Here is a 19,420-nt window from a genome sequence, read left to right as displayed (position 1 = left end):
GCATGTTGCTAGCATGATTGGCATGTCATTAGTATGTTAGAATTATAAGCATTTGATAGCACAGCTAATTACAGTCTATAGGACAGTTGCTAGGGTGCAGTATGCGGTAGTTAGGGGTGTGGCTAGAAAGTTAAAAGCTCAACAGTTATTGGCAGATTGGTAGTTGGAGTTAAATGAGCTCAGCCATTAGTCTGTAGGATAGTCTGATGCAGAGTTATGAGCTCACAAAGTTTGATCCCATGTTAAGTCAATGAGAGTCTTTTGTAATGGAAGTCTACGGGACAGTTGCTAGGGTGCAGTATGTGGTAGTTAGGGGTGTGGCTAGAAAGTTAAAAGCTCATCAGTTATTGGCAGATTGGTAGTTGGAGTTAAATGAGCTCAGCCATTAGTCTGTAGGACAGTCTGATGCAGAGTTATGAGCTCACAAAGTTTGATCCCATGTAAAGTCAATGAGAGTCTTTTGTAATGGAAGTCTACGGGACAGCTGCTGGGGTGCAGTATGTGGTAGTTAGGGGTGTGGCTAGAAAGGTAAAAGCTCATCAGTTATTGGCAGTTTGGTAGTCTGAGTTAAATGAGCTCAGCCATTAGTCTGTAGGACAGTCTGATTCAGAGTTATGAACTCACAAAGTTTGATCCCATGTTAAGTCAATGAGAGTCTTTTGAATTGAAGTCTATGGGACAGTTACTAGGGTCCAAAAGTGGTTGCTAGGGCGTGGCTAGAAAGTTTAAAGGTGATCAGTCATTGACAGTTTGATAGTCTGAGTTAAATGAGCTCAGTTAGAGTTCTGTGCGACAGTCTGACGCAGAGTTACGAGGTCACAAAGTTTGGTCCAATGTTAAGTCTATGGGATTTTTCCGACAGTCCCGGGACGTTTTTCGGAAAACCGAATGTTGGATCAGTCTGAGGAGATATGGCATACCGAGTCAGACCAGTTTGGAGGTCTGGTGTGAGTTTGGTGGTAATAGCTTGAAAGTTCAAGGAGTAGATAGAGTTTGAATTTTAGTCTCAGAAGAAGAATAATAATAAAATTAATAATAATAATAAGTTTAAATAGTAGAACAGTAGTCTGGCTTTGACAAGCCAGCCTAATAAGTTTATATAGCATATCAGTAGTCTGGCTTTGACAAGCCAGCCTAATAATAAGTTTAATAGGATAACAGTAGTCTGGCTTGCTACACAAGCCAGCCTAATAATAATATTAAGTTTAATAGGATAACAGTAGTCTGGCTTGCTACACAAGCCAGCCTAATTATAATCCTATATTGACTATAGATATTTTCAGAGTGACATTTGTAGTAAAACTGTGGTTATATATATATATACTGTGGTTAAAAATTTAAAATATAAATACACATTTAGTATTAAAAAAATAACAACTGTTTATCATGAGGACAGAGATAAAATTTACTAAATGAAAACCTCAGTCACACTTCAAAATTTGTGTTAAGATGTACAGTGAATGTGCTTGAAGCTAGTTAAAAGGTAAGAATTTTGAGCAAAATTAAACTAACATTCGTTTAAAACTAACCTGTTATCTTGAAGTGCTGTGCAATCACAACATAGACGTGTCTAACAGTATGCTTTAGTCACTTTCTTTCATCCAGTCCCCATCAATCTAAAATTGGCGGCAATAGCCACCTGAGGTTTCTTTACAGGTTGTGTAGCTGACGTTCATTGCATTACATTGGCTATCGCGCTATATTAGGCACTAGGTTGTGCTTTCATTCAACAGATTTGATTAATGGTACCGAAAAATGTTATGTTAAAGGTTGTTGCTTATGAATACTTCCGCCGATGCGAAATGACTCTTTTGAACGTGTTAGTGAATCATATCTATGAGGCAGTGACATAGCACCCGCACTCACTCGACACGTAAAGTCTGATTCATGAGTTTATTATTCTAATGAACCGATTCTTTTGAGCGGATCAAAACAAACAGCACAGCGTGGATGGTGAATTTAAGCAACATTATTTTTAATTGTCGTTGATTTAGATCAAGAGATGACCAAATTGTTAGTATTCTTTGATATACTGTTGGCCCACAAGTTGGTACAGTTTCCCAATTACTCTTACTAAATTTCTGAACCATAAATCATTAATTCACCATGTCTGACCAAATTAAAAAGTCAATTTTACCCATATATTTTTATTTTTTGTGGAAATGTTTGTTAAAGTGTTGATGGTATTCTAATTTAGCAAAGCTTGAGGCTAAAATGTCACAACAAACATTCCTCACAAATTCATCATGCGCCTATATGGCTCGATGGTTAAAAAACTACCCTCAACTTAAGGGAAATATTTATTTATTTTGGAAAATACATGTTTTGTTGACCGCTTACTTACTCTCTCATCATAAAACAAACAAACAAAAAGCTAAAATGATGTTTAACTTGCCTTGTAGACCAACTTCATGTGTCAACAGATTTTGTCTGCAGCATTAATACTACTTGTTACAGTATCAATAACAGCAATAACTATTTATATTTGTATTGTTATTGTGATTAAAATACGGTATATGCAGAAGCATGCAGAAGGACTTTCAATTAGTTATTAACCTGGGTCAAACGCTTCCGGTGAACTGCATGCTGTTACAAAATCGGCACGTATAATGTCTGATTTCTTTAAAAATAAACGATCTTCACTGCCTCAATGATACACGCTATAAAACAGGGTCTTAGAATGTACAAGAAACACTTAATTAAATTAGAGTTTTCCATGCCATGTCTTTAAAAATTTTACATTCATTTTACTCCAGTATTTCCGATGGTATTTCTGCGCTAGGCTACTAATCCTGAAAGGCGCGTGTGTGTAAACGGCTTTTCATCTCGGTTTACACGTCAACAACTATGAATGCTGAAGTCTATTTAACTGATTATAATTCAATTATATATTACAACATTGATGCTGTACAAATGAATCATATAATATTGAAAAAGTCACACTGTGCAATCACCAGAAGTATATCAGTATGGGAAGAAACACTAACTCTGCATATACCCTATTGCAGTCCTACTAATAAGTTTATTTTTAGGTAATCATAACCTACAAGGTTTACATTTCTCCTGGAAATCAATTGCAAAACTTACTCCTTAACCCAAAACTTATTTTCTCACCCCTATGGGATCATCACATAACTTGATTAAAGCTGACTTGTTTTAGTTTTTGTAGATGCTTTCATTTATTTGTAATAATTGTGAATCAAGCATGATTCAAACTTGCAATCATTTGCAAGCAATATTACAATAAATCACATCAGCCCAAGCTCAGGTGGGCACTGAAGAAAACTTTCTCGGAAATGTAGTATTACATAAGCTTTATACTAGACATGAGTGGGAGCAAATTAGCTTTGATATGCTGTGAATGTTTTGGTGATCAGGGAAATTAGATTTCTTTTGCTGCTTTTGAATTTCTTTGCTTTATTTCTCTCTTGCAGGGAGCTACTATTGAGCTTGAAGAGGTGGAGAGACTGGAAGAGATTGCAGGTTGTTCTCATCCAGAAAATCCAGAGCATACAGAGCTGAAGTCCCTGTCTGAGCCTGTAACCATGGAGACAAGTGAAAACTCCGGCACAGAAAACATAATTGACTGTGAAATGGAAGTCCTGGAGACTGAGTTACCTGAGAGCAAGGACACAGCAGACAACAACGATGAACAGGTCTGTTATGATGCTGAGGTTTTGGAGTCCATTAGCACAAAAGTTGTGGCGGACATTTTAGCAGGCTTACCTCCTGCGGAGACTAAGACTGAGGATCTTGAGGACCTTTGTGGTCCGAAAGAGGCACTTGTCTTGGAGGACCCTCAAGAAGAGCTGAATCGAAATGAGTCGATTACATCTTCGATATCTGACACTCCGTCAAGTGCTGAGAGTGTGTGTGAGAATGACGTCAGGCATAAGAGGCAAGATTCGCCAAGACAAGAACAGTTGGAGGACATTGCACCCCAACCCGATGATGCTATTGGTAATGGAGATATATCAGACCCATTGGGTATGGACTCCCAGGAAGCCATCTTAGAAACTTTTGGATGTGAAGGTCCTGAAGAAACCATCCTCGAGCACTACATCCGAGAGGAAGTTCTGTCAAACGCTTCCACAGAGTCCTGTCATGACCCGGACGAACTGGATGAGTGTCTTCGGGTTGAAATAGCTGCAGCCTCATCAGACAGTGAAACAGATGAGAAATGGAGGTGCATCTTCTCTTCCTCCATAAATAGGGAAGATGATGATTCCTACATTGACAGCCTGAAGCTCAGCGCACAAGAACTGTTTATTCAGAAAGCTGAAAATGAGGACAATGAGGAAGAATCAAAGGAAATTGAAGAGCCAGAGGTTCCTGTTGAAGGAGAAGTGCTGGAGCAACCAGAAAATGAGCCAGATGAGGAACCACAAGAGATTTCTTACAATCCGTCCACTCTATACCATGGCTTGTCCAAGATCTCTGAAGATGATGAGGAACTTGGACGAGTCACAGCAACCCACAAGAGCAATTCCTTTGATTCTGTCAAATCCGATTCCAGCAAAAAGGTGCCGAAAGATTACTGTGTGATTCAGGAAATGAAAAGCGAGAATGTCAGTACTGAACATGTGGATTTTAAAGTTGCTCGTCAACAGTGGCTAGAGATCGAAGAGCAAACTAAAAACTTGAGTCACCATCCAAGCACACCAACAGCTCGATCTGGCACCTGCCAAGGTAGTCACAATTTCATGTATACGCCTGTCCGCAACATTGACAGGTCGAAGAGGGATCTTGAGAGCTTGACCCTTGTAGAGGACTATGCGCATACCCAGTTCAGCCCTTGCTCTGAAGATTCGGGTCTAGATGACTCTAGTTACAAATCACCATTTGATGACCCAGAAACCCCAATTGAGAAAGAGATTCGCCTAACCATGGAGCGTGACGAAAACTTAAGGCGTGAGAGAGTGATGTCTAAATCATACTCCAGTGACTGCGTACAGCTGAGAGCAAGATCTGCCAGCTTGAACCCTGGAAAACTATGCCAAGACGTTGATGAGAATGACGACGAGGGAAATAAATCCAAACTGCTCAACAACACGACTCCATCTTTCATCATTACCTCTTCGCCAACCAAAGGCTCACAGAAACAAGACTTGGCCACTAACAGTGTTATCATCCTCGAGCCAGAACCTCCAAGTCCACGGCATGGAAAGATGGTGTCCTCCAAATCTGCTGACTGGAGACCTGAAGACACTCCTAATGTCATCATTCTGGAGACATCCAACCTCATTATTCGAAGTGCGTCAGATTTCAACTTGAATTCTGTCTCGGAGGAAACCCAGGAAAAAATGTTCCTCAACAACCCATTTTTTAAGCTGCGATCCAGGAGTACAATATCTCTTGTTGATGAGGAGATAAAGATGGTGAAGCAGCGAGAAGAGGAACTGAAGCGACAAAGGGCCGGCCTTTACACAAAGGAGCACTTTCTAATGTCTCCAAACCGTTTGGACAGCTCATTGTTTACAGGTAATACATGGCAACAACAACAAGTGACATAGTTTTGGGATTTCAAAAATATTAAGTAATGATTATATAACAGTGTTCACAAATGATTGATGGTCTGATGCATTTCCAGTGCCAAAAAATAAATAAACAAATAAAAATTACAGCGATGTCACAAACTTTTTTGGGTTGCCCAAAGAACCATTTAGCCACTACAGTATAAAGAACAATTTCTGTAATTAAAAGTTTGATGAATACTATGACTTCTTTCCACCAATTGGTACAATTCAGTAAAGTACAGCTTACATTTATTTCTGTTTTCTATGTCAGAAGTACCAAAACAGCAAATGATACCACATTTTTGGCACTCTTTTGTAAGGTAACCTATCACAACAATAAGCTAGAATTACTGCAGGATGATGATTGACTTAATAATTGATTCAGAGAAACCATGGTCGACCCAAGCTCAAACAAAGCATGTATCTTTTTGTGACAAGAAGCAAGAACAGGATCTGCCATATGTCCGCCATTGTTGTTTACAGGGCCATTCATATGTCAAATCTAAACATATAGAAAGCACGAGGTGCACTATTTCCTCTCTCTACTTACATTTGCTGCACATAAACTGTACATTTAAAATAATGAACTTGGGCACGCAAAAGACATAATATGAGTAGAGCGAGCCCAATTAATATGACCCATACCGGATTGTACTGAAATGGACTAAACTGTACTGCTTAGTGGAAACAAGGCTGTTCAAGGAACCACTGATGGCAATAAAGAATTGGTTTAAGACTGTATGATTAAAGATTCGGGTCTTTTTGTGGTCGCGACTAGTCAATGTCTTATTTTTGATTGGTTTAGATGTATTTGGTCTATGTTGTATTCACATTTCAGACGAACTTCAACAGAGTTCATTTGGAAATGAACCGAGACCAAACTTTTCATGGGTTAATACTCATCTGACCACCCGCTTTCAATGTTATCACTAGATTGAATAGGCGTTACCAATGGTTATCAGCTGAAAGACATGGGCCAGTAGGGCCTTCTGTGTAGGCTCAGAGGGCTGTTATCATTCACATACATGGTTAATCAGCTATACTAATCGAGAAGACTCAAGATTCACATCTGTATTTACATTACTGTGATGGTTGGGTTTAGGGTAGACGTTAATAAAATACAATTCATGGGAAATTTAATAAATAATTCTCGTTAACTTCCAGCCGCAGCCGTATGTGATCTATAGCTATGTAGATGGTAACAGTAGGCACAGAATGCCTCTACTAACTCATACCTATCAGCTGATAACCACTGAAAACTCTCATTCAATCGAGTGATAACATTCAAATTGACTGATTTGCCAATATTCATAGACCATTATAGATATAATTTGTTTGTTTAGCATTATAGTTAATCGTTAAAGTTAATAGTACAAGTGGGAGCACACCCTGAGACTGCAAATCACATCTATATGATGAAAAGTGAGAAAAGATCTGTTAATTCTTGGAAATTATTTAATTTCAGATGATGTGCCAATTAAATGCAAGTCATCCCCTTCGTCTCCAATGAAAACATGCAGAATGGATCGTTCGGCTTTGTCTTGCGATCATCGAGTAAGTAAATATACACTGAGATTGACAACACAACTTCTATAGTCTATTATGTTAATATTATTTATATTAACTGTAATATTTAAAATTATTTTTATTATTTTTCTCTGTCCTCTCCCTAGTTTCCTGAACCCTATACTAGAGCCCGCCGCAAAAGTGCCATGGCTTTGCGCTGGGAGGCAGGGGAGTTCGCAAACAATGAGTAAAAACACAAGATGGACACTAATAATCGTCAATTTGCAGCTGTTTTACGTAAGAAGTTTTTCAACGCTCAAACTCGTTTGTTTATTGTGACAGCGTATTACACTTGCTACCGCTGCTTGTGTGACTTTGTTATTGATCCAGAAAAAAAAATCTGCATAAGCCAAGATGCCTAAATGTTATTTGAATGTACCGTTTCATGCATATTTGTGGTTCCTCCTGAGAAAGAGGTTTCCAGAGACTTATAAACCATATTTTTAGTGTTTTGTCTATAAAGATGAGGATGTACTGTATATTCATACTGTATTTTCTTGTAAGGCAATGTTTGTTTGTATATCCCTAAAATTATATGAAAGTATACGATACTGCAGGGTTTTGGGATCTATTCCAAATGTATACAAAATGAATGTATTTTGTCTGATAGCACAGAAAAACAAACCAATTTGGTATCTTATAATCAAAGGGATTGTTTCCTTTTTCTAGAGAATTAATCAGAATTTGATTGCATATAGGACGTTTTTGAAGGTTTTGCATCAAGATAACATTTTTAATACTTCAGTATGATAAAAAAAACTAGTAATTCTATTAAGCTACTATATAAAACTGACTTGTTGCTTTGTTGTCCACAGAAAATGTGCATATTTATGTCAAAAACAGTATTGCTTGCTAACTTCTGAATCCGTGTCAGTCTCAAGAAAATACTTGCTTTGCATACCATTGGAACAATCATGTGTTCAAAATGCGAATTCAGAAATAAATGTCATTTAAAGGCTTATTGTTTGTTTACACTCAAATGGCTGACTATGTTGTACCATTGTATCTTTATATTAAACGAACATCATAGGAGAAAAAAAAAAGAGATTTCCTTACACATATCAGATATATAAACAGTATAGTGGGTACGGAAAGTATTCAGATCCCCTAAAATTTTCACTCTTTGCTACAGTATATTGCATTCATTTGGTAAAATCATTTATGTTAATGTTTTTCTTCATTAATGAACACACAGCACCCCATATTGACAGAAAAACACAGAACTGAAATATCACATGGTCCTAAATATGCAGACCCTTTGCTCAGTATTCAGTAGAAGTACCTTTTGATCTAATACAGTCATGAGTCTTTTTGGGAAAGGTGCAACAAGTATTTCACACCTGGATTTTGGGATCCTCATGCCATTCCTCCTTGTAGATCCTCTCCAGTTCTGTTAGGTTGGATTGTGAACGCTGGTGGACAGCCATTTTTAGGTGTCTCCAGAGATGCTCAATTGGGTTTACTTCAGGGCTCTGGCTGGGCTATTCAACGGAGTACGGAATACATTTTCTATGGGAAGCTTTACAATATATATTTGTGCATATACACTGAACCAACTAAGGAGCTAATAACAAATGATAACTAAATCACTCATGATAGTAATCAATGCTCAAAATCAACAAATGATAACAAAATCACTTATGATAACGATCTAAAATTAGAACACCAAAATATGTTAGGGAAAAATATTAAATGAAATAATTAAAGAGAGCAAAATTCAAGAGAAGCAAAATATTTTTATAAGTTTGTTAAAAGTATTTTTCCGCAATATTTCGCATGAATTTAAATCTCTAATCTTTCTATGTTCTGTGACTAAAATATTGTTTCAATAAATATATTCATTTAATAAATCTGTTTTGTTTAAATGCACCAAAATATATTACCTATATACACTGAGAAAAGGATATATATATTTATTTACCAGGGCCTAGTTGTTCAAAAGTAATCTAGTGGGATTTTGGATCATGGATTGGATAAAATCTTGAAAATTAGTTTTTCAAAAGATTCATGGTCATTAGGACCAGAGCATGTAATTCAATTTTACATTTGATTTAGATCAAACATGCCCCTTGGGTTGTTCAAAACTTTGAACTCAGAGATCTTTTTGATAAAAAAAAAAAAAAAGGATTATCCACGTTTTTTTTAACCAAATAAAACAAGTTGTATTTTTTAAGTGAATGATCACAAACGTAATGGTTACTGATGATAAATAAATGTCTTCATATTTGAAGCATGTCACATTTAATGAGATATGATAAAAAACAGCAGCAAAACAATTGTATTAGCAGTATTGTTTTAGAACAAACTAAAAAATGTCATATATTTGTTGATTGCAGAGTTTCTGTTTCTCACCATTAAAACAAACAATGGCTCTTTGTGATAGTATTTTGCCTACCAGTTGCTCTTTGCTATCCCAGTAGGCTACACTTTTGGTTAAATTTAATGATCTGGTAAAAAGAATTTGGTAATCTTGAAATTTGGTATTTGGATCACAGTGATCCAACACAATGTTCCTTTAAAAAACTGTCATATAAGAACGACAGATCAGTTCAAGCTGGATAGCAAAACAGGATTTCCAAATCTGGACCAATCTGATCCAGATTAAATGTTTGGAAATTTGGAAAAACAGTTTAACTGCAAAAGATTTATTTGTCACAAGTTGTAATTTGTGTAAAAACCATAATAAATGGTCCACTTTATTTGAAAAAAAAATCATCTTTGTAAAAACAAACAAACACATTTCTATTCACTGCGCAAATAAGAATGTTTACACTTCAGGCAAAAGTAACAGTCTTTATCAGGCACTTCAGTTTCTCATTCTCAAGTCCACAAATCAATATGCAATACTTTCAGAAACAGTCATCCAAAACAAGGTGTTCAAAAACATAACCTCACGTTTATAAAAAGACAATCACAGAGTCAAGACTGGTGTAATTTGCTTGATCTGTAAACTAAACACTGACTGTAGAACATCTAAAGGAAAGTTTTTAAAGATAAACAGGCAAAAGACAAATAACGGAAAAAAATCAGGAGCAGATTTTGAAAAAGCAGCAGTTATTTTACAAATAATTGTGTAGATAATTATCTAAATATGCTATAAAAATAAAACTAAGTTGATTTGTACAACAGCAGTCTAGAAACGCAATTTTGAATTAGACAAAATCAATAACTCTAATAATTTGTTATCTTCTACCTAACGGGATCGATAGTTCACCAAAAAATGAAAACTACCAAATCATTTATTATCCCTCATGTCCCAGCCATGGACTTCTATAGGGTTGAGTTAAAGATGGCAGGATTTAGATTTTTGGGTGAACTATCCCTTATAAATAAATCCCAATACATTTGACACTTGGCCTGTCATAACTCAATCTTACTCCACATTTCTTTGGTTGTTATAAATCAGGCACAATTAGTTAAAGTCACCGAGATTAAATGTGGAAATCAAAGCTGAGAGTGTCAAAATGTTATCATGGTCCAAAGGAAAACACAATTTTAAATTAAACAAAATCTACAAATCTAAAATAATAATGATATTATATTCTAATTAACGGGATAGTTCACCAAAAAACAAACAAACATTTAATTACCTAATCATTTATTCTCGCTCATGTGGTTTTTAAACCTTAATGAGTTTCGTTCTTCAGTTGAACACAAAAGAAGATACTTTGAAAAATGCTGGCTGCCACTGACTCACATAGGGTTGAGTAAATGATGGCAGAATTTTCATGTTTTGGTGAACTATCCCTTTAATAAACCCTCATAAATTTGACACTTGAACTATCATTATTCAATCTTGCTCCATATTTCTTTGGTTTTTATAAATTAGGCACAACTGGTGAACATCTTAGAGACTAAATGTAGAAATTAATGCAGGGAGTTTGTCATACTGCAATGATGGTCCAAAGAAAAACACACAGACAGCCCAGATTTCCACAGAGATAAACAGCCAGCACTACATTTTTAAAACGGGATTCCTGGAAAACAGAAAGACAAAATGGAATTGATAATTAAGGATGTAATATTAATATGTAGATGTTTGTTATGAGGGAGTAAATACTCCACAAACTCAACTCACATTGCTGAGAGTCTCACTCTCGTCAGGAACAAACACAACCTCCTCTTTGTCCTCAGAATTAATATGCTCTGAGTAGATTTTGACGTTTTTAAAATATTTACCTGAAAAATATATAAACAAAAACAGTACTCGGATTAATAATGACAATTCTATATAATCTTCTGCTATATAATGCATCATAATAAACACATGACTATCCTTTGTGTATGTACAATATAATATTAAAAACAATAATAATATGACAATAATAAGTACATCATAAGATTGTGAGGATTTATGTATATGCATATAAATGTATATATATATATATATATATATATATATATGTGTGTGTATATTTATATATATATATATATATATATATATATATATATATATATATATATATATATATATATATACATACATATACATATACATATATATATATATATATATATATATATATATATATATATATATATAAAATTATATAAATTCAGTAAATATTAGTCATTTTTGGTGCTAAATTAATAATAATGGTTCTTAATATTATCAATGGTTGAAAATTATGTTTTTGCTTCTATATACTGTACACTACCTGACAAAAGTCTTGTCGCCTATCCAAGTTTTAGGAACAACAAATATAAACTTGATTTCTAGTTGATCATTTGGTGGCTTACATGAAATTCAAAGGCCTCTAGATTACACTTATTTTACAAAAATAAAATACGTTCATGCCTTGATTTTTAATTGTTTAAATAGGATAGTTTGGTCTGACTTTGCTTAAGTCCTGTCACTTAACAGAAGTAATGTCCAGTTTAGAATATAAAGTTATGCTGCAATGGAGAAAGAATTCATATTGTGTATGACTCCCATGAGCTTGGAGGACTGCATTCATACATCTCTGCAAATATTCTAGCATAGTAGTAAGTTCAATAAATGCATAAACAAATCAATTAATAAATGTATTTGAAATCAAAATTAATATTTATAAATAACAGTTTATTCAAGTGTTTTCAACATTGATAATAAGAATAATCAAAAGATGATTGGTTGTGATAATAATCCGTAAGCACCAAATCAGTATTAATAAAAAATAGTTATAAATAAAGTACTACTAGTATTAAATAAATACAAGTATTAAATAATATAAATATAAATTAATTAATAAATTAATAGAATTTAAATTTTCATTAAATAAATCAAACTCACTCACACATAAATATTGACATAAAAAACATAAAAACATAAAAAATTATATTCCAGACTTTTATGATTATATCTACATTTCCAATCAGAAAAAAAAATATATATAGTTGTATGTTATGTTTTTTTTTTTTTTTTACAATTTGAAACAAATTTTTACAGTATGTCTTACAATTTTTTTTTCTGCAGAAAGTCTTATTTGTTTTATTTTGGCTAGAATAAAAGCAGTTTTTAATTTTCTAAAAACATTTTAAGGTCAAAATTATAAGCTCCTTTAAGCAATTTTTTGATAGTCAATAGAACAAACCATCAGTATACAATAACTTGCCTAATTACCCTAACCAGCCTAGTTAACCTAATTAACCTAGTTAAGCCTTTAAATGTCACTTTAAGCTGTATAGAAGTGTCTTGAAAAATATCAAGTAAAACATTATTTACTGTCATCATGGCAAAGATAAAATAAATCAGTTATGAGAAATGAGTTATTAAAACTATTATGTTTAGAAATGTGTTGAAAAAACCTTCTCTCCATTAAACAGAAATTGGAGAAAAAAATAAACATGGGGCGAATAATTCAGGGGGGTTAATAATTCTGATTGCAACTGTATATCACATTTTTCAATAAATAAACACAATTCATATAGTGACTCAAAACATAAAAAAAAAAAAATCACATTCCAAATTGTTGACCCTATCTACAGCAGCTTACGCACAAAAAAACTAAACGCAGCCTAAAAGGAAAAAAAAAAAAAGACAAAAGCCTGTTTTTTTCTCATTTTTCTAGCATAAAAACACATTGACATTTCAAACTCATTAGCATTCAGCGGAACATGACGATTACTAATGCAGAAAAATAAAAAACCTTTTACAATTTAATGGATTCATACAGTACTATTGATTTCCAGCACAGAAGCAACATTACTCATAACAGTGCAGTACAATAAACAGCCTCTCTGCAAAGACACAGCTGAGGATTGGAGGTACGGGAACAGAACACACATGGTTGAGGGCGGTTTACTGACCTACAGGTAAAAACCCCCTTCGATGGACTTCCAGCACCAAATCTGCCAACACAAACCAGATGACAGTGAAGGCCAAGAGTCCTGTGGCCCACGGAGAAGGCAGAAAAAGAGCTTGCTGATGGATCCCGAGGAAAATGGTGACAACTAAATCAGAAAAAAAGACAATACAGTGCATTGGTGGTCACTGACTGTTTCATATGGGGATTTTAAAACAGAGTTAAAGTGTTAGGGCCATGAACCTATACTGTCAAAAAAAGACATTTGCTGTTTGTTCAAACTACTTATTTAAAATGAGCTATAAAAACACAATTATGTAGTTTTTATTGTGATAACTTAATTGATTTATGTTCAATCTACCTAAATTTGTACAAACTAATAAGTGTTAAATTGTAAAATTGTTGACTTAATTCCTTCATGTTGTACTAACACAAATCGATTGTGTGGAACCCAGCATTTTTTACAGTGCACACACATCCTTCATGTTGTCCCAAAACAAATCAATTAGGCTCACTAAAATTTAAGTGTAATACAAATTTAGGCGGATTAAACACAAAACAATTAAGTTGTCCACAAAAAACTCACACACACACACAAAAAAAAAATTGTGTTGGTTCAGCTCATTTTAAATAAGTAGTTTGAACAAGCAGCATTTTTGGAGATTAAATTAATTGATTTTTTTTTTTTTTGATAAATATTGACTTTTATTTTATAAAATATTGACTTTTTTATTTTTAAAAGTAAACATTGTGATTCATCACTCAAAAAAAAAAAATGCATGTGAAAATTAGACTAAAAAACTTGGTACTTAAATGAATAGTTCAACCAAAATTACTATTTAAGATACATGATAAAAAAATAAAGCTAAATTAATGTTCAGATCATCAGTCTATAAATGCAATTTCAAAATCTATTAATAACTCAATCAAAAAAAAAAAAAAAAGTCATCAAGGTTTGAAAAAAAAAAAAAATATATATATATATATATATATATATATATATATATATATATATATATATATATTTTTTTTTTTTTTTTTTTTTCAAACCTTGATGAGTTTCTTTCTTAAAGGGATAGTTCACCCAAAATTAAAATGCACTCACTTTCAGTGCTGCCAACTTACCAATTTTGTTGCTAGATTTAGTAACATTTCATACTACCAAGCAACTTTTTTTTCAAAAAGCACTCAGATTTAGCAATTTTTTACATTCATTTTAGCAATTTTTAAAACGTGACTCAAAAGAGCAGTGGCTGCAGGCTTCACTCAGTAAAGTAAATTGCTAGCTCAGATTGTTTCTCATAACTGTTAATTTACTCATATTTGTTAACACGTGTAATTGTTGGTAATTTAGATAGCAATAAATTCCATTAGTGCTATAATTGTTGTCACTTTCACAAATGTGTTAATTCAACAAGTTTAAAAGAGTAAGTACACAAGCTGTGATTGTTTAAAAGAATGTAAGAAAGCTCATTATCAGTGTTATATTTAAAAAACAAAATTCTTATCAAAAAGTGTTTGTGTTACTTTTGCAAATAGTCAACTATATTTTTCATACAAATCTAAATGAACATATTTCAAATAATGTTTTTGTTTTTGCTAAGATGGCCTGTCAATTTGAGAAAACATTCATTATTCTGTATACTACTTAAAGATGTAGTTTTGAGCTGCGATTACGCAATGACCTTATCAAGTTATATGTTAATAACAGACTATTTATTGTGCATCCAGATGTAATGTTTTAATTTAATATAATACACAGCGCCTCAGAAAGTAGAGACATGACGGGCTTAAGTTAAGTGTCAGAAACTACATGATGACATCGATTATATGCAAATTAGTGCGTGACGTCATCTGGCAACTTTAGCTACTTTTTGGGCAGGCTTTAGCTACTTTTCATTGGAAATATTTGGCAACACTGCTTACTATTTAAGATGTTTTGAATGTATCCAGATGTTTCCAGAAAGTACATACAGATATACAGTAAGATGGAAACTGTACTTATGTTATTTATGCCACTAAGTTAGATTTCAGTGAATAATTAGTTAAAGGGCACCTAGGTTACCCCTTTTTTCAGATTTAATATAAATCTTTTGCGTCTCTAGAATGTATATAAAGTTTCAGCTCAAAAGACCCCTCAGATTTTTCATTATACCTTTTACAAGATGCTGTTTTATACTGATTTCCAGCAGGGGGTGGTTTTGTCGTACTGCGCCTATAAAATGAGTCTTTCCCGCCTACTGTTTCTACGTGCCTTCCCGCGTGCTTTAATCTCCTCCCTCAGCTGCGTCAGACAACAGACAGACTTAAAGAAAGAAGGTCTCACGTAGCGTTTGTGAGATATACTACAGTAAGAACTAATCTTTACTAATCAGTATTGTGAAGTTGCATTGATTAGTCACACACAATATCGTTACAAAGTTAACGCGCGCACACACACACACACACACACACACAGGCAGGCAGACAGGCAGGCAGGCAGACAGAGCGCGCTTAGCACTGTTTTTGCACTTAAATATGACAGGATACAGGCTAACCTCCAGTACTGTGTGGATATCTGTTATGCTAGTGTACAATATAAACCTGATTTAACTTCCACAAACCGGGATTGAAGCGTCTTCTTTTATAATTGTTCTTACACGCGGCTGTGCTGATGAAGTAAAGCTGAAGGAAATCGCTGTAATTAATTACACACATGCTCTGTTTTAAAACACTTTAAACATTTAAAACTTGCTCTTAATCACATTTGATGATGATTGATGATCCTAGGGAACAGAACAGACCTTTTTTTTCCGGTTGCTTTGCGTATGTCTGCCTGGTCTTGTTGACATATACACGTGACTACCGGAACATGTTAATGCCTGCAGCTGTCAATCAATTCGGTGGGCGGGGGAACAGTCTGAAAACCGCTCTAATTGGTCCACCGTTTTTTATGTTGTTAAATTGAAAAAAAAAAGAGGACTGGGTGTGTTTATATCACCCCAATATGATGGTCTATACATTATATATACGCATATGTTTGTCCAAATAGATTTTTCACCATAGGTGCCCTTTAACTAATTTTACTGAGTTGAAATTTAGTTGAAAACATAGCTAGATTTGAAAAAAAAAAAAAAACATAGTATGTTTATATTCATTAGACAGCACATTATGAAGGTTTTCACTTCAGAGAAGGTAATAAAACAATATTTGATGAAATAACCCTGATTTCCAACTGCTGTTCTTAGAAAAAAAATGCTCTTATTGACTATATGTTTATTTGGAGTTTGGAAAAAAAAAAGGTTTAAAATATCAGGCTTTTATATAATAAAACAAATACATTGCACAAAACTATCCTTAAAAAATACTGTACAGGGAATTAAGAATGTTCTACTTTATACTAACGCGCCAAAATGCAATTAGCTATAATATAATAAATAATCACATACGATGATTATAAAACAGACAATTTGTTTCAGGCAAAAGTGTTTACTGCTCAAATTTACTGAGCCTAAAAAGCTGCTTTTTTGCTGTCAGCGCTGTTGTTAATAAGGATCTGAGCCATATAATTATCTACTCAAGATAATTGACAACACTGTTTCTTACCAGCCACAATCTGAGCTGCTGTTCCTGTTCCAAAATGCATCCAGTTGAAGATGTATCTCCTGAGAGCAGGTTATACACAAAACACTGTCAACATGACAATTCAAACAACATATAATGTCCCAAAACATCGCAAACTGTCATTTGCAAGTATTTTAAATTAAATATAACATTCAACTAATTAGATTTTGGGTTATTTTGAAAGAAGTATTTTAGCATTCTGTCAAGGGTCTACAGATAAATCATAGCCATACAGGGATGTTGTTGTTAAATACAGTAATAGATTTATTTGATCATAAATACAGTAATACTGAGAAATAGTGTTACAATTTAACATAACTTTAATTTCTAATATATATTAACATCACTTTCTTTATGAACTTAAACAAAATTGACTTTTTATTTGTTTTTTTTCAAATGACATTTTATTCAAATGTATTAAATATAACAGTAAACCATTTTTTAATCAGTTCAGTCTGGATATTTCATTTTTGGCTGAACTGTGCAATGCTGCTGTCACCAGGATTTACCTTGCAGCGTCTGGTGCAGGTCTGAAAAGTGCCATGACAGGTTGGATGAGAGTCAGTGCCATGACAACACAACCCAAATACGGGTGTATTCCTGCCCGCTGTGAACAACACAAAATGGATTAGACTCAACCACAATACTGTACCACAAAGGTATTGGATCAGTAGGATTTTTTTTTTTAAGAAACCTATTCCACTCCGCAAGCCTGAATTTATTTGATAAAATACTCAGCAATAATCCTACAAAGGTTTTGGATCAGTATGACTGATAAATAGATTGATTGATTGGTTGGTTTTTTATTTGATCAAATACTCAGCCATAATAATACAAATGTTTTGAATCAGTATTATTTATTTATTTATTTGTTTGTTTATTAATTATTATTATTATTATTATTATTATTATTATTATCATCATCATCTTAAAAGAAGCCTATTCCACTCCCCAAGCCTGAATTTATTTGATCAAATACTCAGCCATAATACTACAAAGTTTTTAAATCTGTATGATTCATTCATTCATTCATTCATTCATTCATTCATTCATTCATGTATTCATTTATTTATTTATTTATTTAATTTGTTTGCTTGATTGTTTATTTGTTATTATTATCTTAAAAGAACCCTATTCCACTCCCCAAGCCTGAACTTATTTGATCAAATACATTGATTTTAAATTTGAATCTTTCTTCATATTTATACATTTTTTAACACAGTTTTTACTTTATTTTTCACATTTTAACAGGGTTTCTGCAGGTTTCACCAAGTTAAATTTAAAACATTAGGTCAGGTCAGTATCCTCAGAAGTAAATAAATAGAGAACTGTTAAGCAAATGTTACTATAAGGACAAACTTTTTAAATAAAAAGTTTTATTGAGATTTGCTGGTGACTGTATGGGTGTTAATGGCCAGATTGGTAGCTATGAACGCACAAAGAACAAAGAACAATGAAGACCTGGTAAAACAATTGTAAAGACCTACAACACAATATTTCAGTATCTTTAAGACTTTTTAAGGCCTAAAATTTAGCTTTTGAGATTTAAGACATTTTAAGACTTTTTAAGACCCTGCGGGCACCTTGTTACCAGAAAAAAAAAAAAAATCTAATCCCAAGTTTGACCTGAAGTACAAATCCATACCTGCCATTTGTCTATAAAAAAGGGGGAGCGACTGCTGCGTTTTGGCAACCTGGGGCTGTTACAGACTGTACTAAAAAGCTGAGGACCAGGAAATGGGTGTGAAATACGGGAGACTCCTGGGAAAAACGGGAATGTTGAAAGGTATGAGCAAATCGCTTCTCAATGTCTGTCAAAGCACAAGTTTTGTGGGTTTTATTTTGAGCGGGGGCAGGTTTGTCTCCTATTGGCATGGAACTTGCGCCCTCTTCTGGTCAAGGACAGAAACTCTTGAGCGATTCTTGGCATGAGGGGTGTCACAGATGCCCCTGTTGAGTCACAAATGTGTCCCTCATGCTCGGCCGTACGGATGGATGGATGGATACACGTGTCAGCTTGAGGCTCAAATAAGCCAGAGTTAATAAGAGACCCGGTCAACACTGTGCTTGATTAATCCCTGAGGAAAAGTGGGTGTGTTGTTTGGAACGAGGGCCAAGAAGATGCCACATGGTGGGTCACTTCTAATGTTCATTTGCGGTGTGTGTGTGTGAGTTTAAATGTATTTATTCTGAGCAGGCAGCATGTGGGTCTGACACACTGGCAGAGCTGCTGAACAGTCAGAGGTGTGTGATAGAGAGGGTGAAAATATGACACACTGTTAAAGCATGATGATTACTCATCATAGGCAGAAGTGTGTCTGTGTGTGTCTGTGTGTGTTGTGTGCATATTGAGCATGTGTGAGTGTGTGTGTGTGTGTGTGTGTGTGAGTACATGTTGTGTCTGTTGAATGCACGTGTGTTGAGGGTAATTGGTGAGTATGTGCACGTATA

General features: G+C 34.1%; 2 protein-coding genes and 2 long non-coding RNA genes across 12 annotated transcripts in view; 2 read left to right on the top strand and 2 right to left on the bottom strand.

The window, feature by feature from the left end:
- The window catches only part of LOC137489259 (uncharacterized), a 154,550-nt gene extending 152,731 nt beyond the window's left edge, over window positions 1-1,819 (bottom strand). For 2 of the 3 annotated variants that reach the window (XR_015525158.1, XR_015525162.1), the window contains exon 1: window positions 1,530-1,799. This is a non-coding gene — a long non-coding RNA (uncharacterized LOC137489259). Of the gene's footprint in view, window positions 1-1,529 lie in introns of all 3 variants that reach the window. The other variant, XR_015525161.1, reaches the window with a different exon arrangement.
- Window positions 1-8,043, top strand: part of palmdb (palmdelphin b) — a 76,990-nt gene extending 68,947 nt beyond the window's left edge. For all 6 annotated transcript variants that reach the window (XM_087309777.1, XM_087309770.1, XM_087309771.1 and 3 more), the window contains 3 exons: window positions 3,435-5,481; window positions 6,982-7,070; window positions 7,190-8,043. In XM_087309777.1, the coding sequence (XP_087165903.1) occupies window positions 3,435-5,481; window positions 6,982-7,070; window positions 7,190-7,273 (2,220 nt within the window). In that variant the 3' untranslated portion in view covers window positions 7,274-8,043. The remainder of the gene's footprint in view (window positions 1-3,434; window positions 5,482-6,981; window positions 7,071-7,189) is intronic.
- Window positions 8,044-9,747: 1,704 nt separating this feature from the next.
- The window catches only part of frrs1b (ferric-chelate reductase 1b), a 25,023-nt gene continuing 15,350 nt past the window's right edge, over window positions 9,748-19,420 (bottom strand). For both annotated transcript variants that reach the window (XM_087309782.1, XM_087309781.1), the window contains exons 12-16: window positions 17,479-17,576; window positions 16,952-17,010; window positions 13,371-13,514; window positions 11,161-11,261; window positions 9,748-11,059 (exon numbers count right to left, since the gene is read on the bottom strand). In XM_087309782.1, the coding sequence (XP_087165908.1) occupies window positions 10,967-11,059; window positions 11,161-11,261; window positions 13,371-13,514; window positions 16,952-17,010; window positions 17,479-17,576 (495 nt within the window). In that variant the 3' untranslated portion in view covers window positions 9,748-10,966. The remainder of the gene's footprint in view (window positions 11,060-11,160; window positions 11,262-13,370; window positions 13,515-16,951; window positions 17,011-17,478; window positions 17,577-19,420) is intronic.
- The window catches only part of LOC147831106 (uncharacterized), a 1,511-nt gene continuing 1,048 nt past the window's right edge, over window positions 18,958-19,420 (top strand). Inside the window, exon 1 of the long non-coding RNA XR_015525165.1 lies at window positions 18,958-19,100. This is a non-coding gene — a long non-coding RNA (uncharacterized LOC147831106). The remainder of the gene's footprint in view (window positions 19,101-19,420) is intronic.

This window comes from Danio rerio, chromosome 24 (assembly GCF_052040795.2).
Source record: "Danio rerio strain M-AB ecotype USA chromosome 24, GRCz13ab, whole genome shotgun sequence".
NCBI lineage: Eukaryota > Metazoa > Chordata > Actinopteri > Cypriniformes > Danionidae > Danio > Danio rerio.
This window is presented reverse-complemented; position numbering and strand designations above follow the sequence as displayed.